The 24,438-nt window shown below is 38.6% G+C and overlaps 3 protein-coding genes across 13 annotated transcripts; 2 read left to right on the forward strand and 1 right to left on the reverse strand.

Moving 5' to 3' along the window:
• Positions 1-235: 235 nt before the first annotated feature.
• Ufd4 (ubiquitin fusion-degradation 4-like) lies at positions 236-16,404 on the forward strand. Of its 7 annotated transcripts, none has more exons than XM_081990667.1 (24): positions 236-439; positions 702-764; positions 941-1,156; positions 2,395-2,745; positions 2,796-2,919; positions 2,979-3,178; positions 3,231-3,512; positions 3,569-3,860; positions 4,064-4,368; positions 4,423-4,594; positions 4,649-4,876; positions 5,657-5,692; positions 5,868-6,134; positions 6,188-6,565; positions 6,620-7,723; positions 8,375-9,409; positions 9,987-10,301; positions 10,478-10,680; positions 10,731-10,923; positions 10,978-11,197; positions 11,256-11,553; positions 11,609-11,950; positions 14,970-15,994; positions 16,066-16,404. In XM_081990667.1, exons 3-24 carry the CDS (start codon positions 941-943, stop codon positions 16,346-16,348), a joined length of 7,869 nt encoding a protein of 2,622 aa, XP_081846793.1. In that variant the 5' UTR covers positions 236-439; positions 702-764; the 3' UTR covers positions 16,349-16,404. The 7 variants fall into 7 exon arrangements, with proteins under 7 accessions (XP_081846793.1, XP_081846797.1, XP_081846796.1 ...); XM_081990669.1 differs by having other exon boundaries at positions 237-439; positions 10,002-10,301; XM_081990668.1 differs by having other exon boundaries at positions 237-439; positions 10,002-10,301; positions 10,481-10,680.
• LOC145736361 (odorant receptor 67c-like) lies at positions 16,180-19,087 on the reverse strand. 4 transcript variants are annotated; one of them, XM_081990757.1, is made up of 8 exons: positions 18,727-19,087; positions 18,314-18,673; positions 18,056-18,262; positions 17,762-18,000; positions 17,612-17,711; positions 17,458-17,562; positions 17,251-17,406; positions 16,180-16,556 (listed from the first exon to the last, which is right to left on the reverse strand). In XM_081990757.1, exons 1-8 carry the CDS (start codon positions 18,730-18,732, stop codon positions 16,500-16,502), a joined length of 1,230 nt encoding a protein of 409 aa, XP_081846883.1. In that variant the 5' UTR covers positions 18,733-19,087; the 3' UTR covers positions 16,180-16,499. The 4 variants fall into 4 exon arrangements, with proteins under 4 accessions (XP_081846883.1, XP_081846881.1, XP_081846882.1 ...); XM_081990755.1 differs by having other exon boundaries at positions 18,056-18,673; XM_081990756.1 differs by lacking the exon at positions 16,180-16,556 and adding an exon at positions 16,575-16,999 and having other exon boundaries at positions 18,056-18,673.
• Cda4 (chitin deacetylase Cda4) lies at positions 16,982-24,168 on the forward strand. Of its 2 annotated transcripts, none has more exons than XM_081990736.1 (10): positions 16,982-17,013; positions 21,252-21,360; positions 21,416-21,527; positions 21,580-21,707; positions 21,758-21,963; positions 22,016-22,172; positions 22,228-22,366; positions 23,382-23,517; positions 23,570-23,680; positions 23,733-24,168. In XM_081990736.1, exons 1-10 carry the CDS (start codon positions 16,997-16,999, stop codon positions 24,025-24,027), a joined length of 1,410 nt encoding a protein of 469 aa, XP_081846862.1. In that variant the 5' UTR covers positions 16,982-16,996; the 3' UTR covers positions 24,028-24,168. The 2 variants fall into 2 exon arrangements, with proteins under 2 accessions (XP_081846862.1, XP_081846861.1); XM_081990735.1 differs by lacking the exon at positions 16,982-17,013 and adding an exon at positions 19,444-19,584 and having other exon boundaries at positions 21,263-21,360.
• The last annotated feature ends 270 nt before the right edge of the window (positions 24,169-24,438 follow it).

A 24,438-nucleotide genomic window follows, 5' to 3' on the forward strand; every position in this document is an offset into this window, starting at 1 on the left:
AAAAATTCGATTTTTTGATTGCTAATCGATTTGTTCTTATGAATGTGGTCACTGTATACCGTATTGTGTCACTATTTATGCTAGTCTTACCGTAAAAATATGGTTGGTTTCATATGACTTTGTATAATTATGTTACACTTTGGCAACGTCGGTTAGAGTATGTATTCATATTGTCAACGTCACTTCAAACGACGTACGACAGCTGAAAAATTAATGAATTTTAGGTTGTTAGGTTGGTCCCACTGAGCATTTTACAGTGAACAGTGTTGACGTCTTAACACAAATAATTATCGTATGTATTTATTCGGATATTTACCACAAAAGAACAGTCCGGAGCTGTAGAAATCGTGTCATCGTAGAGAACCATTATTCTCGAAACGTTTAAACGCAAAATTTGCAATAATGACACCCCGCGATAAATAGGACCGCATTTGCCCAGGTAAGGACACATTTTTTTTTTGTATGAACTGGTGACATTTGCCTTATGCACTAGATAGAAATCATAAATTCTTTGTTTTCCAATAACAATGTCATTAAAGATGCCCTTGTTTTTACGCTGTTATGTCAGCAGTACAGTTATTGCCTTTTTGCCATTGTGTTAATCGTACCCTGCACCCTAATTATCGATTTTGTTTATCTTGCTATTTGTTATGGTATGTAGTTTTTGGTTTCATAGATTTTTAATTTTTCTTTGTTTTCAGGACATTTTTTTACGGATTCATACACGCAATTCAAAGAGACACCCTGTCGTGAAAACCACCAATGTAGGTTCTTTATTCAAGTGTAAATTCCAACCTACTTTTTAACAAAAAGTTTTTAAACAATAGTAGCAAAACAGTATGGTAGTGATAACTCCACATGTGCAGTAAAACACAAACTGTCCACTTGCTCAGTGATTTACTGCACATGTGAACTTTCCTCTGAAGGTGTAAACTTTCAGATGGCCGACCCGGATCCAGAAACCTTGTTAGAATGGCTAAACAGTGGCGTAGATGATGAGAGGGACATGCAGCTAATTGCCTTGGAGCAACTCTGCATGTTACTTCTTATGTCAGACAATGTAGATCGCTGTTTTGAGAGTTGCCCGCCCAGAACCTTCTTACCCGCTTTGTGTAGAATATTCTTAGACGATCAAGCGCCAGAAAACGTTCTTGAGGTAAGAATTTTGTTGACAGATTGTATTACTGTATTTTTCTTGAACTTGCAAAACAACTGACGTCATGATGACGTAATTTGATATTTGGTCCAATTATGGTTTCACCAAATTACGTCATAGTGACGTAAAACTTGCCCTACAGCCTCCATGAAGCATTATCAACTCTGAATTGTGTGTCATCTTTTACCTCATTTTATTAGACAAAGATCAAGTTTTTGACGTCACGATGACGTAATTTAACAAAAGCATAATTTAGCCAACTGTCAAATTACGTCATCGTGACGTCAAAAACGCTCTGCTCGCTTCATGGAGCTTGAAAACAAATGCGGCCCGTGTTTTATAACAGAAAAGTAGCAGTTAGTTGTCAGTGTGACCATTCTATGAATGTTAGGTTATGTTATGTTTTTATCAGTTTCAAAAGTACACAGTTTGAGTCATTTTGTATAGAGCAGTTCTATGTCCAAAATACAGTTCAGGTAAAATGAAAAGGAACAAATTTTTATATCAAGACTATTTCCGGAAACTTGCTTGATTTAAAGTTTAATCCTTTATGGCCGTTTTGAAAGTGTCAGAGTTTTCTACAAGTGCCTTAAACCTTCCCATGACTGTTTTAAATTGTCAGAGGTCTCTTGAACCATTGTGAAAGTGCCAGAGACCTTTAAATCCTACTTACAACCTTCTAAAAAGTGTCACAGTTCTCTACAAGTGTCTTAAACCTTCCCAGAATTGTTTTAAATTGTCAGAGGTCTCCAGAACCAGTTTTAAAGTGTCAAAGCTCTCTAGACACTATTGCAAACCTTCTAGAAAATGTCAGAGGCCTCAACAGGAATCTTAAATCATTCAAGAATGGTTTTAAATTGTCTGAAGTGTTTAGCGCCATTTTGAAAGTGTCAGAGCTTTCTACAAGTGTCTTAAACCTTCCCATTACTGTTTAAAACTGTCAGAGAGTTCTAAATGCTACTGAGAATCTTCTAAAAAGTGCTAGAGGCCTCTACAAGTGTCTTAAACTTTCCTAGAATTGTTTTAAATTGTCAGAGGGCTCCAAGATCATTTTTAAAGTGCCAAAGCCGTCTAGATACTATTGCAAACCGTCTTGAAATCGTCAGAGTCCTCTCCAAGTATCTTAAGCCATCCCATAACTATTTACATTCTAAATATATGGGTTTTTTGTTCTTGATTGTGACACAACAGTCAGAAGTCACTGAACAGACTTTATTTGGGTTTGTTTCATTCTGTAGGTAACAGCAAGAGCCATAACGTACTATCTTGATGTATCAGCGGAGTGCACTAGAAGAATTGTGGCCATTGATGGTGCGATAAAAGCAATTTGTAACCGTTTGGTCGTTGTTGAGCTGGCAAGCAGAACGAGCAAGGATTTGGCCGAACAATGCGTCAAAGTTTTAGAGTTGGTTTGCACCCGCGAAGCTGGAGCAGTGTTCGATGCCGGTGGTTTGAGCTGCATTCTGCCGTTTATCCGCGACAACGGACAAGGCGTACACAAGGATACTCTTCATTCAGCCATGGCGGTTGTATCGCGACTTTGCACCAAAATGGAACCGGCCGACGTTCAATTACCCAACTGTGTGCAGGTTTGTTGGCTTTTCTTTTGTTTTCTGGTTTTGTGTAACCACGTTTTCAGGCTTTAAGTGCCTTACTGCAACATGAAGATCTGCACGTGGCCGACGGTGCTTTGAGGTGCTTTGCTTCTGTCGCAGACCGATTCACTAGAAGGGGAGTTGATCCGGCTCCGTTAGCTCAACATGGTGAGCGCAAGCTAACAATATTAGTTCAAATCAAAAATTATCTGTTTTGTTATTTGCAGGATTAGTGAAAGAACTTCTAAGTCGTTTGTCCAATGCTGCTGGACCTGCTTCTGCAAGCGGAACTCAAACAATACCCGGGAAAAATCAAACAGCATCGAATGTTACGGCCCCATCAGACACTAAAGCCAATGCCGCTTCAGTCTCTACAATAATTAGTCTTTTGTCTACCTTGTGTAGAGGATCTCCGATTATTACACATGTAAGTTGTTTTTTTTTTTTTTAATTGTGAATATTAAATTGTTATTTTGTAGGATCTCCTACGATCTGAGCTGTTGGATGCTATCGAAAAGGCATTAAAAGGCGACGAACGTTGCACATTAGATTCGATGCGTCTGGTCGATTTACTATTGGTGTTACTCTTCGAAGGACGCAGAGCTTTAGGAAAACCAGGTGCCTGCTCGTCCGGACAGTTGATGCCCAGAATCAGACGCATGGATTCCGCCGCAGAAAAGTCTCACAGACAATTGATCGACTGCATCAGATCTAAAGATACCGACGCCTTGATTGAGGCTATAGAAAATGGCGGAATTGAGGTAAGGGTGCGTGAATCCCATCAAATTGTGTTTAAAACAATCACACTTGGACTTAGGTGAACTTCATGGATGACGTGGGCCAGACTTTGTTGAATTGGGCTTGCGCGTTCGGCACCCAAGAAATGGTCGAGTATTTGTGCGATAAAGGAGCTGACGTGAACAAGGGACAACGTTCCTCCTCCCTACATTACGCCGCTTGTTTTGGACGGCCTACGATCGCCAAAGTGCTGCTCAAGTACGGCGCTAACCCAGATTTACGAGACGAGGATGGGAAAACTCCGTTGGACAAAGCGAGAGAACGAGCGGATGAAGGACATCGGGAAGTCGCCAATATACTCCAATCGCCTGGTAAGTACTAATTTGTCTGTCAAATACCGGATTAAACATTTTTACAATTTAACTTAAAAAAAATTGGAGAGAAGGGTTTATTCAATTAATTTGTGCCATCGTGACGTGAAATTGCTTCTGTCACTTTGAATGATTCCTACGTTTACTTGATTGGTCAGAAAAAGCTGCTTTTTTTGACCAATCACAAACTGGCATACTTGTAGGAGAATGGATGGTGTCGGAAAACAAAGACAAAGCTCGTAAATCAGAATCTGACTCTGACGAGACCTTAGAACCGAAAGGGGACCCGGAAATGGCTCCCGTGTACCTTAAAAGGCTACTACCGATCTTTTGCGGCACATTTCAATCAACTATGCTACCGAGCGTTAGAAAAGCCAGTCTGGGTCTAATCAAAAAGATGATACATTACATCCAACCGAATTTGCTTCATGAAACATGCAGCATGGAAATAACTCCGAATTTTGCGACCCAACTAGTTGAGGTTATAGCTACGGTTCTCGACAACGAGGTAGGAAATTCAATTTAGTTAATCCCGTTTTGATTGTCGTGGTTTTACCTATAGGACGACGAGGAAGGCCATTCGGTCGTGCTAAATATAATCCAAGACTTAATGGCCAAAGATCAAAAAACGTTTCTCGATCACTTTGCTCGTCTCGGGATTTTTTCGAAAGTTCAAGCTTTAGGCGCCTCACCTGAACATCAGGACAACGAAGAAGGAGAACCGTCGCAAGAGGGTGCGTTGCGCGTTATTATTGCTTTGATTTGTCGTAACTTATTTCACGGTTTAGAATCTACTGATCAGCAACAAGAGGACGCCAAAGAAATCCTTCCGGGCAAAGCGTACCATTGGAAGGATTGGTCAGTTTGTCGCGGTCGAGACTGTTTGTATTTGTGGAGTGACGCGGCCGCTTTAGAACTTTCCAACGGTTCGAACGGCTGGTTTCGATTTATTTTAGACGGTAAACTAGCCACAATGTATTCGAGTGGATCTCCGGAAGGCGGCGCTGATACATCCGGTGAGTTTTTTTTCTGTTTGTTCGATTTACACAAGAAAAAGACAGGTATGTAAAGTATGTACAGGAAAAAGCAAAAGCACAATCTTTATAACGTTCTATATTTAAAAATAATAATGTTATAAGGCTTGTTCACTTCTACCCTGTACAGATTTGATTGTTAATCTGGAAATCGTAAGTGATACAAGGTCAGTTATTTAAAATGAGTCAAAAAGTTAATATACTTTAAATAAAGGGGTCAAGAAAAATCAAACAGAAGTAGGATGACGTCACAACAACATCTGTGTCCTTTTTCACATACTTTTTTTGAAATGACGCGAATAACAGTGTGGAGTTTGTGATTGGTCAAGAAAAGCATCTTTCAGCTTGCTTGTTCTTGACCAATAACAAACTACCGACAGTGCTGTATTTTACGCAGATTCTGCACATGTAAACACGATTTTCTAGCAAATAATGTTGTTTTTTTTATCGTTTACGTTCATATTAATTTTATTAACGTTGAAATTTGAATTTGATACCTAAAAACTGACAACAAGAGTATTTTTCTGGGTTTTAACTATTTTGCATGTAGAATAGTTTCCAAAAAACGTTTTGTGTTTTTTTTTTAAACAGTTCAAGCAAATTGTATTGCCAACTGAGTGAAATGCTTTAACCTACTGTGATTTTGCGTTGAGTATACTTTTTTAAAAAAAGCAAATAACCACGATTTTGTCTATGTGTTGTACGTTACTTATAAAATTTGTTGGAGTGTCACGACCAATGTTTGTTTTTGTTTGCATTTAGGCAAATCCCGGACTACCGACACCCTCACTACTGAAGGTAGGTGTTTTCAATAAAATGGTTGGGTTAATTAACTGCGCTAATTCAATTAAGATTGTCCTTTTAATATAGCAACTAAATAGTGCATGGTTGTAGGTTTTTATTTATTTTTTTAATTTAAATACGTTGGTTTTTATGGTGTCCAATGCTTTGAAGTAAGAAACGTGGTTTTCAGAAAACCGCGGTGAATTTCTGGAAAAATTACAAAGAGCTCGAGCCGCGGTCAGGTCTACCAACAATTCGATACCGATTCTGTCAAAACCCGGCCCCACACGACTAATCGTGGGCAATTGGTCGTTGGTTTCGAAAAAGGAAGCCGAAGTACACATACACAATTCAGATGGTCAACAACAAACCACCATATTACGAGACGACCTTCCCGGTTTCATTTTTGAGTCCAATAGAGGAACCAAACACTCTTTCATAGCTGAAACTAGCTTAGGTAGTTGTTTTGACACAAGTCTGGTAATATTTAACTTGAACTTTTATGTATAGGTCCTGAGTTTGCCACTGGTTGGACCAGTAAAAAAGGAAAACGAATCCGATCTAAAACTGAAGCAACCAAGATGAAAGTCAAGTATTTGGCTCATCAGTTGTACGAGCAGTACTTCAGAGCTGCTCAAGCTCAGCCACGCGGTGTTGTAGCGCAATTGGGCAATATAGTGGCCCAGATAGAACGGGCATGTCAGAAACAAGGATCGTACGGAAACAATCGCGACGGCACCAATTCGTGGAAAGAGATTTTGATCAACGCTTTAAATGATCTCACGGAAATTTTGAAAGACGATGGCATTGTCAGTGCTTATGAACTTTACAGTTCCGGCCTCGTGCAAGCCTTACTCAACCTTTTGGCTATCAGTTACTGGGATCAAGGTAAGTTGACTTGTACTTTTTGTTTTAGTATAACTTATTGAATGTTTAATGCAGGTTTAAGAGCGAGCAAGGTGAACAAACACCAAAAGCAACGAATTCAAGTGTTTAAAGAATGTTTCAAAATCAAGTCATCCGACGAGGCCAATTCTATGGCCGTACTTGTGCAAAAATTGATTGCAGTTTTGGAAAGCATCGAGAAACTTCCGGTGTATCTTTACGATACTCCGGGCTCGGGTTACGGTTTGCAAGTGCTGACTCGCAGACTTCGATTCAGACTCGAAAAAGCCCAAGGCGATAGCACTTTGATTGACCGAACTGGAAGAGGACTGAAAATGGAACCGTTGTCTACCGTTTCTCAATTGGAGAGATATTTGCTCAAGATGGTGGCTAAACAGTGGTACGACTATGACCGATCGACGTTTCAATTTCTAAAGAAACTCAAAGATGCAAAATATCAAACGTTTAAGCATTCCCACGATTTCGATGAAAATGGTTTGATTTACTTTATTGGTACTAACGGGAAAACTGGTTGTGAATGGGTGAATCCAGCTCAATACGGCTTAGTTACCGTCACAAGTTCAGATGGCAGAAACTTACCGTATGGCCGTCTAGAAGACATACTGTCTCGGGATTCGTCGGCTTTAAATTGCCATACCAATGACGACAAAAGGGCGTGGTTCAGTATCGATTTAGGACTGTACATTCTACCGTCGGCGTACACGTTAAGACACGCGAGAGGCTACGGTCGATCGGCTCTAAGAAACTGGCACTTTCAAATGTCCAAAGATGGCCTCGTTTGGACCACTTTAAGCACCCACAACCATGACGTTTCATTGAACGAACCCGGATCGACGGCAACGTGGCCGATTGAACCACCCTCCGATGAACAAGGATGGCGCCACGTGCGAATCCAGCAAGCTGGAAAGAACGCATCCGGCCAAACTCATTACTTAAGCTTATCTGGCTTTGAGATTTACGGACAGGTGACCGGCGTTTGCGAGGAAATGGGTAAAGCGCATAAAGAACAAGAAGCACAACTGAGAAAACAAAGACGGCAGGTCAAGTATCAGTTGCTCAAACATATGACCGTTGGTGCTCGAGTTATACGAGGAGTGGATTGGAAATGGAGAGATCAGGACGGGAATCCTCCAGGTGAAGGTAAGTTTTGCTTTTCTGAAAAGTCCACGTAAACAGTTGGTAATTTGGGATTGGTCAAGAAACAGTTACAGGTCTATGAAACTTTAAAAATAGTCCTAGAGACCATTTAAAACAGTTATAGAAAGATTTAAGACACTTGTAAACGGCTCTGGCACTTTTTAGAAGGTTTTTAGAAAGTTCAAAATGGACCTAGAAACCTCTGGCAATTTAAAACAGTTCTGCAAGAGTTTAAGACAGTTGTATAAGGCTCTGGCACTTTTCAGAAGGTTATCAATAGCATTTAGAGGTCTATGGAACTTTTATAATGATCCTAGAGGCTTCTGGCACTTTTTAAAAAGTTTTCTATAACATTTTGAGGTCTATGGAATTTTCAAATTGGTCCTAGAAACCTTTGGCTATTTAAAACAGTTGCGCGAGAGTTTAAGACAGTTGTATAAGGCTCTGGCACTTTTTAGAAGGTTATCAATAGCATTTAGAGGTCTCTGGCACATTCAAAATGATCCTAGAAGATCAGACCAGTTAGATAGACAATTTAAAACAGTTATGGAAATATTTAAGATACTTATACTTGGCACTTTCAAAATTAACAAAAATGAACACATTCTGTGAGTATTTAGATACAGGCTGATTAATAAACTGTTTTTTTTTTAGGTACAGTGATCGGAGAACTACATTCAGGTTGGATTGACGTAACTTGGGATCATGGTGGTTCCAATTCGTACCGAATGGGAGCTGAGGGAAAATACGATCTGAAATTAGCTGGAGCTGTCGATCTGGACGTTGCCACCTCTACAAAACTAACTGCAGGCAATAAAGCCAAGGGAAAGGACGACAAACAAAGCGTACTGACAAGCAGGAAGAGCAGTTCAACGCCCAGTTTACCCGAAGCGACCGATATCAAAACTTCCGTCGCCTCTACTGAACAAGCAGCGTCTGCTGATAATTTAGCCGCCAAACAGGCTGCCGTTACTATAGCCGAAAGCGTTTTAACGGGAGCTAGAAATGAGGCTTTAGTGGCCGTTACTTCCGAGTGTCAAGCTGCGAGTTCAGACAGCGAATTATCGGTCATCGTACACCCGTTGAGGGACCCACACCACGATTTGTCCAGCATAAACAATAGCGATTTGGCAACCATTGTGGAAAGCTTAACGTTGTCGGATAGCAAGCCAGTGATTGCAAAACGACAAAACAGCGATGAACCAAGCGACAATCAATCACAGAAACAGGTGTCTGGCAAGTCAAATCGAAGTTCGAAAATTAGTAACGCGACAGCAGCCGCAGCACAAAGCTTCGTCGAGGCCGTAGAAGCTTTAGACAGAATTCGCGAAGGATCCGACATGCTGAAAAATAATACCAACAACTTTCTCTCGGCGGAATTTCTTCAGTCCGCTTTGAACTTCAGCCAGTCCAATCAACAGACAATTAACGATTTGTCCACGTTGGCCGGGACCGCTGTACGAATAGCTGTTGCTTCAAAGTCTGAAGTACCTGAAGATGCGGCCGTTAAAAAACAAGAAGATTCTGACGAGGCTGCTGGAAAGAGCGCGTCCAGTGATAATGAGGAGGCGGTTAATAATGCGAATAATGCCAAAAATTCAATTGGAACATCTAATTCGATGAGCGTTAGCGTACCTAATTTAACCAGTACAGAAGCAAATAGCCAGATAGAGACCACTACAACAGCAGGTGAGTTAATCACCTTTTATCACTATTTCTAATGGAAATAATTAACACAGGAAAATTGATCATTTTCAGGTTTAAATCACTACTTACTAACATTGATATATTTATTTCATTTTTTTGATGCTTTTACGGTAACCGTGACGTACGTATACAGAGCATATTGATTCTAAGTCAGTTGCTATTAAAGTTATTAGAGTATAAGACAGGAAAAGAAGAGAAAACTGTTACAAATAAATGGGCTAAACAAAGATGAAGAAAAACGTTAAAATGACATGTGCCAGCCTACCCAAACTCTTTTTTTTCACTCGATCATATTTCATTTGTGTGATTTGTCGTAGTCCATTTTACTATAATTGTAAGACTAAGATGCTACCGGACGTTGCACTGATTCAGTTCATGAGATCAGTATTTTCTTTTCTTAACTTTGGAAACTAGGTGCAACATACTAAATCAATTTCAGACAATAACCTGTACGAAGTTGCTAATTTTTTCGGTACATCAGTTGGGACAACTCTCTTATGCGAGTAATTTCTTTCTTGACAAACCTCATCAAAAATCAGTCGTGCCAACTAAATTATAGTTCTGAACTTCACAGGTTTATTGGAAACGTTTGCGGCTCTCGCTCGACGCCGTCAATCTAGTTCCACCGTAACTTCATCGCATTCGCCGCGTAACGCCAACGCGAACAACGCTCAAGCGTCCAATGCGAATACACAAAACAATCAAAGTGCGAGCTGTCTTTTTGCTCGCGGTCCCAACTCGGTGTCCAGTTTAGTTCGTTTGGCTCTGTCCAGTAACTTTCCCAGTGGACTTTTGAGCACCGCTCAAAGTTACCCTAGTTTATCGTCCAGCAATAACACCAGAGGTCAGCAAGGTAGCATTTCAGCTGCTGCAGGTAGAGTTGATTTTAATCAAATCAGAGACATTTTTGAAACACCCCTGTATATTGCTTGAACATTTAATCGTGCACATTACATTACTAACTTTTGTACATTTTCACAACAGCAACTCAAAACTGTCTCTGCTTTATTTTTTGTTGTTGCATATCTTTATGGGAATAATTTGTTTAAGAAGCAGTTCAAGGCTTAAGTCAAGCTCTTACCATGAGTTTGACTTCTACTAGTAGCGATAGCGAGCAGGTTTCTTTGGAGGACTTTCTGGAATCGTGCAGAGCGCCCACTCTACTGGCCGAATTGGATGATGACGAGGAAATTGGTGATAATGAGGACGAAAACGACGACGACGAAAACGAAGACGATGCTGATTACGAGGAGGTTTGTAGGAGAGGAATGCGGTTTGGCATTTTGTCACGTACTGGTTTTAGGTGATGGTGTCGCGGAATTTGTTAAGTTTTATGGAGGACGAAGTTTTCGATCCGCTACACAACACAAAGAGACGGTCTTGGGATGATGAGTACGTTGTCAAAAGACAGTTCAGCGCTCTTATTCCGGCTTTTGATCCACGTCCCGGTAGGACTAATGTGAATCAAACGAGTGATTTAGAAATACCTGCTCCAGGTACATTCATTCTTCATTATTTACTTACAGAGTGTTACTGGTTGAATGTTTTAGGTCAGGAAGAGACTGGATTGTCTTCGGAGCATGAACTTTTGCCTCAACCTAAAATACAGTTGATTTTGAAGGGACCTAATATGCCTGGAGTCAACGATGTTGAAATTGAACTCAACGAACCGACCTGGACTATCTTTAGGGCTGTTCAGGAACTAATGCAGCTCACCGAATTTCCGTCAAGACAAGAGAAACTGCGTAGATTATGGGAGCCTACTTATATGCACGTCCACAACATATTGATGATAAACAAACTGTACTTACAAAATCTATACTTTTAGGATTGTATATAGAGAAGTTAAGGAGTCAAGTAGTAACGAATCTAGCGAAGGTCTTATTAGAAGTGGTAGAGGTCACGCAAGAGCAACATCAATTGCCGGAAATTCACTTTCTCCATCCACTCCAGTTCCCGGGACACCGTCCGTGTCCAGTTGTACCGTTGAGGATGTTCTACTGTTGCTAAGGCATTTGTTTGTTATAACAACATCGCACAACGAGGAGTTGAACGAACTTATCGAATATTCGAACGTCAGTTCCGAGCTTTATTCCAGCAAAAAGATTACTAACAAACTGCTTCAGGTGGGTGTGTTTTGTAGGGAAATCAGGGACGTTTTAACCGACATTAATTTGACAGCAAATCCAAGATCCGTTAGTCTTGTCCAGCGACAGTTTGCCGACCTGGTGCGAGGAACTGAACCAGTCGTGTCCGTTCTTATTCCCGTTCGAGACCAGACAATTGTATTTCAATTGTACGGCCTTTGGGGCTTCTAGAAGCATCGTTTGGCTGCAAACGCAACGCGACGTGACCATTGAACGGCAACGCACTCCCGGCTTGTCTCCTCGAAGAGACGATTCCCACGAATTCCGCGTGGGCCGTTTGAAACACGAAAGGGTGAAGGTACCGCGAGGAAACGATTTGCTCGATTGGGCGTTGCAGGTTATGAAAGTACACGCTGAGAAGAAATCAATATTAGAGGTGAGTGTTACGCATTTGTCATAACAATCAAGTCAAAGTACCATTGTAAATCGTTTTTTTCTTTAGCAAACACTTAGTTTCTGGGGTATTTGAAAATTAGATAGAAAAACTATTTTTAATATTATCTTAAAGAACTCGTGACTCTTCTTAAGGTTAGCAAGCTACCTTGCAGTCACATGATCATTTTACTACTGATACCCTAATCGTTCACCAATTGTCAAGAAACGTTCTATTGTTTGGTTTGGTACTAAACCATTTGACAGCTATTGCAAGAATCAATTGAATCACGCTGATTTTGTTACTTTTCAAGTATGTTTCCTTGTTTGTACCTCCATGGGATCGAATTTGACAGTTTTCAGGTTTAGAACAGAACGCCCATGTACTACAGGGAATTTGTGTAGGTCACGTGACTTTTTAATTACCATATGCAGTTACGAACGTCACGTGACTCTTCTTACTGTTAACATAACGTCATTGCAGTCACTTGATTATATTTAAGATCAAAATGTTGCTCTAGAGGTCGCGTGATAATTTTTACTACTGATACCCTAGTCATTCACCAATTGTCAAGAAACGTTCTATTGTTTGGTTTGGTACTAAACCATTTGACAGCTATTGCAAGAATCAATTGAATCACGCTGATTTTGTTACTTTTCAAGTATGTTTCCTTGTTTGTACCTCCATGGGATCGAATTTGACAGTTTTCAGGTTTAGAACAGAACGCCCATGTACTACAGGGAATTTCTGTAGGTCACGTGACTTTTTAATTACCATATGCAGTTACGAACGTCACGTGACTCTTCTTACTGTTAACATAACGTCATTTTTTACTACTGATACCCTAGTCATTCACCAATTGTCAAGAAACGTTCTATTGTTTGGTTTGGTACTAAACCATTTGACAGCTATTGCAAGAATCAATTGAATCACGCTGATTTTGTTACTTTTCAAGTATGTTTCCTTGTTTGTACCTCCATGGGATCGAATTTGACAGTTTTCAGGTTTAGAACAGAACGCCCATGTACTACAGGGAATTTCTGTAGGTCACGTGACTTTTTAATTACCATATGCAGTTACGAACGTCACGTGACTCTTCTTACTGTTAACATAACGTCTTTGCAGTCACTTGATTATATTTAAGATCAAAATGTTGCTCTAGAGGTCACGTGATAATTTTTACTACTGATACCCTAGTCATTCACCAATTGTCAAGAAACGTTCTATTGTTCGGTTTGGTACCGAACAATTTGACAGGTATTGCAAGAATCAATGTAAATTGAACCACGCTGATTTTGTAGATGTTTCCTTGTTTTGTACCTCCATGGGATCGAATTTGACAGTTTTCAGGTTTAGAACAGAACGCCCATGTACTACAAGGAATTTCTGTAGGTCACGTGACTTTTTAATTACCATATGCAGTTACGAACGTCACGTGACTCTTCTTACTGTTAACATAACGTCATTGCAGTCACTTGATTATATTTAAGATCAAAATGTTGCTCTAGAGGTCACGTGATAATTTTTACTACTGATACCCTAGTCATTCACCAATTGTCAAGAAACGTTCTATTGTTCGGTTTGGTACCGAACAATTTGACAGGTATTGCAAGAATCAATGTAAATTGAACCACCCTGATTTTGTAGATGTTTCCTTGTTTTTTTTTCATTTCTGTGGGTCACGTGACTCTTCTTACTGTTAAAATAACGTCTTTGCAGTCACCTTGATTATATTTAATATCAAAATGTGGTTCTGAAGTTCATATTATTGTTTTCAACTATCAAATTTAACTACAAAGGTCACGCCACTACTCCAGTGGAATTTTGAAGGTCACTTGACTTTACTTAAGGTCGAAATGTTGCTCTAGAGGTCACGTGATAATTTACTGATACCCTAGTCATTCACCAATTGTCAAGAAACCTTCTATTGTTCGGTTTGGTACCGAACAATTTGACAGGTATTGCAAGAATCAATGTAAATTGAACCACGCTGATTTTGTAGATGTTTCCTTGTTTTGTACCTCCATGGGATCGAATTTGACAGTTTTCAGGTTTTGAACAGAACTGTCACTGATGCCCAAATGTCGTACGACGCCCATGTACTACAAGGAATCTCTGTGGGTCACGTGACTCTTCTTACTGTTAAAATAACGTCTTTACAGTCACCTTGATTATATAATACTAAAATGTTGTTTTAAAGGTCATATTATGGTTTTCAACCATCAAATTTAACTACAAAGGTCACGTCACTACTCGAATGGAATTTTAAAGGTCACATGACTCTACTTAAGATTAAAATAGTATCCTTGCTGCCACGTGACCATATTTAGGGTTAAAATGTTATTCCAACGGCCATTTTTACGATTAAAAGGGGACCTAAAAAGGTGATTTGATTGTTTTCAATTATCAAATTCAATTACAAAAGTTACGTGACTATTTTCAAGCATCGAATGGTATCTTGAAGGTCATATGACTCTTCTTACGGTTAAAATAGCATCTTTGCAGTCATTTTGTTTTTTTATTTAAGCAAATTGATAACTTGGCACACTTCATTGGTGGTTAACTGTTTTTACTCTTACCCATTAAAGGTAGTTTTTATAAGTTTCAGTTACCAGTTGCTAAACCAGTACTAAATCTATAGATACAGTTTGTACGGTTAGCTAAAAGTTTAACTGTGTAAATTGACTCTTAAATAGACCTTATACTGATTCCCTCAGTTTTAGCAATTATTTTACTTACTTATCATTGTTTGTTTTAGCAGTAAATCTCGTAAAGACTATCTGGTTTTTCAATGTAAATTCGTCCGTATGAATTAACACTTTTTAGCTTTAATGTGTACCGTAGGGTATAAGAGTAGATTTTATTCGTTTACTATGGTTTGTTTCAGTTAAATTTTGACTTTTTCGTATATTAAATTGTAAATTTGTTCTGGGGTTTCGCCAAAAAAAACACAAAAGGATTCCTAACTTATTCTAATTTGTATCCAGAATCGTTGGTTTAGAAGATTTTATTTAAATTTCAGGTGGAGTTTGTAGGGGAAGAAGGTACCGGTTTGGGTCCCACTTTGGAGTTTTACGCTTTGGTAGCGGCAGAACTGCAACGTCGCGATCTGTGCATGTGGATTTGCGATGACGACATGAATAACGAATCGCAACTAGATTTAGGCGAAGGAATGAAACCACCAGGGTACTACGTACGTCGAGTGTCCGGTCTGTTTCCCGCTCCCTTGCCCCAAAGTTCAGAAGTGTGCGATAAGGCTGTGAAATATTTCTGGTTCTTGGGCGTGTTTTTGGCCAAAGTGCTACAAGACAACCGACTAGTAGATTTACCTTTAAGTAAGAGTTTCTTGAAACTGATGTGTCACGGAGAAATCCAAAATACAGTCAACGAACGCATCGGTTTGATCGGGTTGAAAAAAACCCCGGACGAGGATATAATGACTTCGAGTTATATATCGGAGGAGAGCGAGAAGGAATTGGAATTAGATCCGCCAAAGATGTGCGCGGACGATGGTAAACCTTGGTACAACAATTTGTTGAACGAGGACGATTTGTACGATATCGATCCGGTTAGAGCGGCATTTTTAAAACAAATAAATCAATTAGTGAGAGAGAAACAAAAGATTATGCAAGATCACACGATTTCGCCCGAAACCAAGTCGCATCAAATCCAAAACCTTTCGTTGCACCATTCTTCGGGTCCGGTCTCGTTGTCCGATTTGGCGTTGACGTTTACGTTCTCGCCCAGTTCGGAAGTGTACGGTTTTGAGAGCGTCGAACTGGTGCCGGACGGTGGCGACATCGAAGTCACCATTGACAATGTGGACGAATACGCCGAACTGACTAGCAATTTCTGCATGGAACAAGGACTGGCCAGACAACTGGACGCGTTCCATAAAGGCTTCTGCAAAGTGTTCCCGATTGAGAAATTGGCCGCGTTTAGCCCGGACGAGATGGCCGTTATGCTGTGCGGTAATCAGAATCCCGAATGGACCAAAGAAGATTTGTTGAATTATACCGAACCAAAGTTAGGATACACCAAGGAAAGGTAAGTGAATTACAGTTTATATACTAATTTATATTGTAACGCAATTGATAACACTTGTTATGGTTTTACAGTCCAGGCTTCCAGCGATTCGTCAACGTTCTGGTCGACATGACTCCGGAGGAACGAAAAGCTTTCCTGCAATTCACCACGGGCTGTAGTTCACTGCCACCAGGTGGTTTGGCTAATTTATATCCGCGCTTAACTATCGTTCGCAAAGTAGACGCAGGCGAAGGATCGTACCCTTCGGTTAACACCTGCGTACATTATCTAAAACTCCCTGATTATTCTACAGAAGAGATACTTAAAGAACGACTACTTGCTGCTACAAAAGAGAAAGGGTTCCATTTGAATTAATTTTGTTTTATATAGTATCTATATCTCTTATTACTGAAATAAATTTATAAAATGAACGTTTTCTATGCTTTATTTTTTACCGGCATTTGTGTAAATCTTATATAATACAAATTATTGCGTAAGTGTAATTAGTGTAGTCTGCTTTGCTCCATTATTGAATGGAAAATCCTTTAAGCAGCATGACATAAGAATAGGTAGTTCTCAGGAGCTGCAAAAAAACAACACACTATCACTATATTATATTATGCAACTTTTAATAGTGTCGCGTTAAGGGGTAGCTCAGAAAATACCGGATTCCACTTTATTTAAAACTAAGGTTGAGGTAACAAGCTTCTATCCCCAGATCACTAACCCGGCGAGGATTATGATGGTGGATACTGGCAGACTAAGGCCGGATGGCATTCATCAGGCAGACTTTGTTACTAGCAAAGGGAGGTAAGCTGGTACGGCTTCTTTTGCAACACGCTCACACTATTTCCTTTACTAGGCTGATTTCCTCCACTTTCCCTGCACAAAAGGCGTACCCAGATATCAGTCAGACCTCCCCCTGGAGAGGACCCCAGAGTTCGGCGATTTATTCGAGCTGTAGTGCATCTTTTATACTTGTCAGCGACCTCATTGCTTGCTGATCAATCTGGTTAGCATGTAATGCTAAACGAAAAGAGGTAAGTTTTAGCCAGTTTAGTTACTCTTCTTAAGTGTTTTGCGGCTTATAGACTGAAATGAAGTCAGAGAGACACCATAATACCAAAAAATGCACCTATGAAATAAAATGTTACTTTTCAGGGACGTTTCGTTTACTCTTTTACTTTTCACTATTCACGAGTAGGTAATGTTATTATCTATTCAAAACTAGTGAGTAATAAGCATATTATTAAACAATCATAGAAAAAAATACATACGGATAATAGTGCTGCCATTGAGAGTGTTCCAAAGGGCCCAATGTTGTATGTAAGCGATTTCTGACATCTCATAATAAACATTCTCATCATATATTTTACACGAGGGGGTTTCTCAAACCAACGTACGTCCCATATTTCATAAGCCAATCTTTCATTCTATAACTAACCGCACTATTTAAATGCTTCTCATAAAGATTACTCACTAACCAAATATGTTACTTCATTGGCATAGTGGTAATACAGTATCAAACGGAATAGCATAGTTATAATGAAGAAGAGTACATAAGATAAAATCATCAAGGTAATTCCACTCTAAAATCATCTCAGATAGTTACAGATTACATGATAATTCCTCAAATACCTCAAGAATTTGAACCACAATAAAAGCCACCTGCATCGAACTTTGTAGGAAATCAAAAAGCATCACACCGCTCATCACGTTGTTGTATTCGCCTATAAAACTAAAAATCATATGAAACTAGCAATTAACAGCAACTAATGTTAAACCTACTCTATAATTTGGTTGTGCCACTTTATAACGCAGGTAAATGTGTAAAATTCTGCATCTTCATTGTTCAACAACTCATCTGTTTGGCATATTTGAGCCTGTTTTTCAAAGTTAATCAACACTTTCCGTAAAACAATGAGAAGTCCCATTGGATGCGCTATTAAAGTGCACATAAACACGTCAGTAATAGCAACGTAACTAGCACCAATTATGGCATTGACAGCCCCCCACGAGTAAGCTAACTGGAAAAATCAGATTAACACCAAAAACTAAGACAGAAAATTAGTAAAACTAAACATTGTAGTGTTTCTGTTTATCAAAAGGCATCCAACACGGTAACGGTATGGTTTTAATGAGAAGAGTTTGGTTTTCTACTTGAATTTCGAATGGTTCAACCACCAGAGGTCTGATGAAGAAGTTCAGTGTCAGAACAATCATAATATACAAGTAAAGTTTGCAATTTTTGTTGTACTTATCCACAAAACTGTCGTACGCTTCTACCACCTGAAACAATAATATCATCACTAATTGGCTTTCAAAAGTGTAAAAGTAAACCTCTGGTATTCGATTGCACCAAATCGCATGTTCTAAGTCAACTACTTTTTGAACCAATTTTGTAAAGTTCGGATGGAATCTCATGGTTAATTGTCGAAAAACGGTGGCAGTATTAATTAAACCGATACTGAGAATTCCAGAAATAACGTCCATACTACTTAAATCGGTTTGTAGCATTTGAACTAGTTCTAGATAAATAGAAAATGTCAACCAGGAGTAGTATGCTAACATAACGTTACCGTAGCGCGAGTAAGCTTTTTGTAATGAATCGTGTCCTTTGAACATCAATTTTGCCGGAAAACAGCCAAAAACCGAGCAACAGTACATGGAGATTAGTAGTTGCTTGCATTTTGGGAATGCCTGAAAAACAAAACGGTTACATTTTTGCAAGAAATGCAAACTTTCTATATTACCTTCATTGTTATTGAGTATGCTGGAACTTATCAACCACCAGGTTTGGTAATTGTTTTATTTAGTTTATATAGGTATATCAAAACAATAATACTAATAATTTTAAAATAAATATTAAATGATGTTGGACAACAATTATTATTCAAATTGAATAAGGCGGAACGTGTATCTAATAATAATATGTATAATAAATGGAGTTACAACTGCGGTTTGTCCTGGATGTGGTTATACATCATTAATGTGATGTTTTAATTTAATACTACCTACATCAATTACTCATCTCTATCATTTTGTAATATTTTAAATCTTTTTTTTAATGACATTTATAGAAGTTTAGAAATTTTAAACGTAAAAATAAATTATTAATGCTAATATTTTCACTTTTGTAGTGTAGGCAACACATTTATTTGGTTCATGTTAATGTGGTTGCCTACCTACGGGCGCACTAATTTTAAAATAGCAAATGGCGGCATTTGTTTTATTTTTCTAATATTCTACATGATGGTCTAAAATAACTCTTGTTATTTTTACTTACTTAACAGGACTTTTAAACAAATCAAAAATGATAGTGATGTGGTAATGACAATATTTCGGTCCCTAAACCGTCGACTACTTATCGAAACGATCACGTAAAGCAATCAGTCGATTAGCCGACGAACAAAAAGAAAGTAAACGAAACACGACCATAATTCCAACCATCTTGGTACAACCAGAAGCAAAAGAACTCCCGCAGTGCAGTTTCGTGGTTTATACTGATGTGTTTATAGTGTTTTCCTGTTTCTTTTTTTTTCACATAATGCGGAAATCTTTAGCTAGATTATTAAGACTGGTTTGCGTGTCCAGTTTGGTGACTTTGCAGGGTAAGTTTTTTTGGAATTTTCTGCTTTAAGTTTATGTAACTGAACGGTAAAAACGGAACCAGAAATGTGTTACGTTTACACACATTCTTGCGGTTTCTATTTTGTCTGTTAGACGCTAATTAACAGGGAGTAAACAAAGTTTTTTTTGAAACAGTCCTACTTACCAAAGTTACCATACAACTTGAATACTGTTATATAAATATAAAAAGAATTTCAAAAAACCAGTTATGTACTGTTATATTTAACCTTGTAAATTGATACTTCTATGTACAACCAACCATTCATGCATTTTAAGGTGTGATATATACAGGGTGCGTAATGATTCCCCTTGAGGACCAAAAAAAAAAAAAACATAACAAGAGAGAAAAGTTTCAATGCTCTAGACAAAGATACGGTAATATATGATTTGTCACGTGATCAACTTTAATGCCGTCGTATTGGGTACGCTGACACAAAGTCTATCTCTGTTCCGAACATTGATAATTGAATGTCCGAAATAAAGACAGAAATTGTTGACTTAACTGTCAACTGTCAAACGTACGTAAATTCTAAATCTAACCTCAAAACAAGAAAAAACCGACTAGACAGTTTCCGCAGATCTGTATTGTAACATTTCGGCAAAACTTGCATCATTTTCACATAAATAAGACTCATAAGAGTTACTCTAGTTAACCCTGGGGCTTTTAAAGAAATTGAGGAGTTGACGACATTATGCTGCTAGGTTAAAGGCAATACACAAGCAATTTGATTGAGGGATTGAGTTGCTTCGATCACATTTACAAAAAAATAAGCAGGTTAGTGCTCTATTTCAACCTATATTATAGTTGCTCACTAAGTAGTTAATAAATATAATTGTTCACTTTGAGAGATTGAGGTTAGGTTTTCTAGTCCTAAAAGCTCCAAGATTTTTTATAGGGTTTACATGGTTTTCCCACAATAAAAAAAGTCAAATAATGAATCAATTGTAATTCATTAAAGGTTTCAGTTAAATGTGGACCTGCGTTGAATTAATAATCACAAACAAACTGTCTGTCTACCAAAAAAAAAATGAAAATTTAAAGGAAACAGAGAAATAAACGAAAGTCACCGGCTATCATATTCTCATATCATCACGTTTACTTTCTACTTTAGCCTCGTTCGCATATTACCAGATTACCGTATTTGTTGTATAAACGTACTAGACGGTTTGTTGTCAAGGTCCGCACTTTTATATGGATAGAAAACTGTGTAGTCGCACCAGTATGTGGTGAAATTTTCCAGTCTGCTAACGCAAGATCCTCTTTATTTGTCGTATCACTGTACATAAATCTAAAAGAAAAAAAAAACACTGGTTTACGTCAATATTTAATTAATAGTGGACAAGAAACCAGTTTCTGCAGTGCTAATTTACAAGGTTTACCGCTGATACTTACACTGTATAATTAATAAGTTTAAAACACCAAGAAGTCATTGAAGGTTAGGAACACAGTGTGCAGTTGTGATTGGTTAAAAAAAATACAGCTGTGAAGTTGGTGTTTTTTTTTTTTTTTGACATTCAGCCACAGCACACTGTATAACAATGCTGAATTGTGTTAGACTGACGTCACAAAGGGTGCTCCTCCTAATTAAACATTACGACAGCTTTTCCTCAATTACAAACAGCTCTTCCACCTGATTTTTAATTATAGGTTGTTTACAGTTGACGGTCAACAAAAAAATGAACAAGACTTTCAATGTCCCACTGCGACCGGTACCGGCAACTTTGCCGATCCAGTCACCTGCCGAAGGTTCTACCAGGTACCAAACTGTTTTTCTTTTTAAAATGTCATAGTTAAAAGTTTTATTCGTTTAGTGCGTGGATGGTTATCCTTACATGAACAGGTGTCCTTCGGGACTGTACTTTGATGACATCAGTAAATTCTGCACGTTTAAGAATGAAGCTCGATGCGGACCTGTTCCTACAAGTAAGTATCATTCAGACATCCTTTTTGTACTGTTTAAACAAGGCATGTACAGCTCCTGCGCCAATAACTGAGCCACCGACAGACTTGGCGGAAAAATGCAACCTAGCAGAATGCCAGCTACCCTACTGTTTCTGCTCGAAAGATGGCACCACAATACCCGGAAATTTAGAACCAGAAAACGTAAAACTTTCGTCCAGTTTTATTCTTGTGTTAACCAGTACAATTTCCAGACCCCTCAAATGGTATTGCTAACCTTTGACGGGGCAATCAATTTACAAAACTACGATCACTACAAAAAAGTGCTGAACGGTAAGAGGACAAATCCAAATGGGTGCCCTATAAGAGGAACCTTTTACGTATCGCACGAGTACAGCAATTATCAAATGATACAACAATTGGCTAGTGAGGGACACGAACTTGGTACCGAAACCATTTCGTAAGTCTACTGGGTGCGACGCTGTGATATAGCTGATTTTGGAAATTTAAAGGTTACAATCAGGATTGCAAGACAAAGGATATGAGGAATGGGTGGGGGAAATGATCGGTATGCGGGAAATTCTCAGACATTTTGCCAACATCTCGAAAGGTGAAATAGTGGGAATGAGGGCGCCATTTTTGAAACCTGGCAGAAACACCCAATACAAAGTAACACCACCATAGCAAGTTTGTTGACGTTGTTTCCAAATTGAGTAATTTTTAGGTGTTGGAGGAGTTTGGTTTTATTTATGACAGTTCGGTGGGTGTACCCGCTTTACCGATTCCAGTTTGGCCGTACACGTTGGATTACAAAATACCACACGAGTGCAAATCAGGAACGTGTCCTACAAAGTCATTTCCAGGTTTGTTTTATATAAAAAAAAATCAATACGTAAAAAGTGGTTTTATTTATCTCTAAAAGGCAGTGACGTAATAATTGTCGTTCCTTGTCTATTAATTGTGAACTGATCGAGACGGAATTTTGACGTCATTGACGTATGCTATTTAACCAATCGTTCAAATCGGGGTTGGCGCTGTCCGCGACGCCATTTATTGTTTGACGTTTGTTGATAGTTTCTTCACACTTTTCCCGTAGGCAACTTAAATTTATCGATTAGATTATTATTTTGTGTGAGTTGTACTTGTGTTTTTCATATTTTGATACTTTCGGTAACCGAAAATGTTTAAACAGTACAGTGAGGGCAAACAGCGGCTGTTTTGTGTGACATATAGAGGATTGGTTGCTGCTTACCTTACTTTGCGGGTTTACCATCAAGAAAATAACACACACACACACAGTCCAGAATCACTACCACCACCAGCCTGCACAATTTAAATAAAGTAATTTTTACGAGTGACTAAGGACACTGATTTAATGTTTCCGCTCTCCTTTGTAATTTGCTTTTCACCGGCTTCGTAACCTCATTCTTGTGGGTCTTGTCAAATTGGTAAACAACTGAAGCGCTGTCAATGTCAATCAATTCTGTCCTTTGCTAATCTCAAAAACCACCGCCCTCTATACTAGAAAGCCTAAAATGTCACTTTTAATGGCGGCGTTAGCGTTTTTCGTTTTATACACAAACGTATGAAATATGTTTATGCAGTAAGAAATATGTTTTTTTTTTAAATTATTTCGTGTAGTTGAAAAACTCAATTTCCACAATACAAACAAACGCAAACTGTCACCACTATTTCCGCCATATTGGAATTTTTGATTTAATATGGTAGGCGGTGTAAAAACACATTGATGCCATGTTGCCGAGTGCTCTCTTATTGCGTCACTGCCACTTCGGCTGGGATGGAGAGTACGTGTGTAGTATTTGTCTAAATCTCACCACAGTTTGTGAGGTTTTTACTATTAAAATTATTTCATTTCAGGAGTATGGGAAGTTCCTCTGAATGCGCATTACATAAAGGGTTTTGAAGGAGGACACTGTCCTTATTTGGACCAGTGCGTTCTACACAATCACGACCCTCAAGATGTGTTTGAGTGGCTTAAAGAAGATTTCTTAAGGTAACTGCTCGTATTTTTTTTAATTTATTTAAAACAAAACCACAAATTACAGGTACTACGATCAAAACCGTGCACCTTATATGATGGCCTTCCATACCAACTGGTTCTCAATAAAAGAATTGGAAAAAGGACTTGAAATGTTTTTGGATTGGCTGACAACACTGTAACTATAAATTAAAACTGTCAGTTTTGCTGAAATTAATGAATGTCTATAGGCCGGACGTTTGGTTTGTAACCGCAACTCAAGCCCTCACTTGGATGACGGACCCGAAAGGTTTGAAGCAACTGGATAACAACTACGAACCGTGGAGTTGTAACAAAAACGATCATTTACCGCCTGCACCGTGCAAAGTGTCAAATAAGTGCGCTCTGAGCTTCAAAAAGGAAAACTTTACCGACACCAGATATCTGGAAACTTGTCGAGACTGTCCGAATCAGTATCCTTGGTTAGGTGACGCGACTGGATCTGGAGTACCAAATAAAGATAACTACGTGCCTGACAATTTGTGAGCGGCAAAAGTTACAATTTAATTACCAAAAATATCGAACAATAATTAATTAACCATTTTTAGTAAGTTTAGTTTACATCAATCAGTTTGTGTGTTGATGAGTGTATTTTTTTTGTAATTTAATAAATTATTGTTTTGTTAATGTGTGGAGGATAATTACACTTTTGAATACCTGACATCTGGCAACGTTGAATAACTCCCAAAAATATTAACGTGACCTAAACACTACAAGGTCACATGATACAGTGAATATTATTGAAAATATTTATAATAAATCAATCTCAAATCTCGTTTTGTGTCTAAACTAAGCGCCTAAATAGCAAAATTACTAAAATGCCCAAACAAATATAAACGACAAACTCTAAATTACCGTCACAGAGAAAACACTGTATTGGTGGTTGCCTACCAACGC

Source organism: Ips typographus, linkage group LG12 (genome assembly GCF_016097725.1).
Source record: "Ips typographus isolate SLU linkage group LG12, UJ_Ityp_2.0, whole genome shotgun sequence".
Lineage (NCBI taxonomy): Eukaryota > Metazoa > Arthropoda > Insecta > Coleoptera > Curculionidae > Ips > Ips typographus.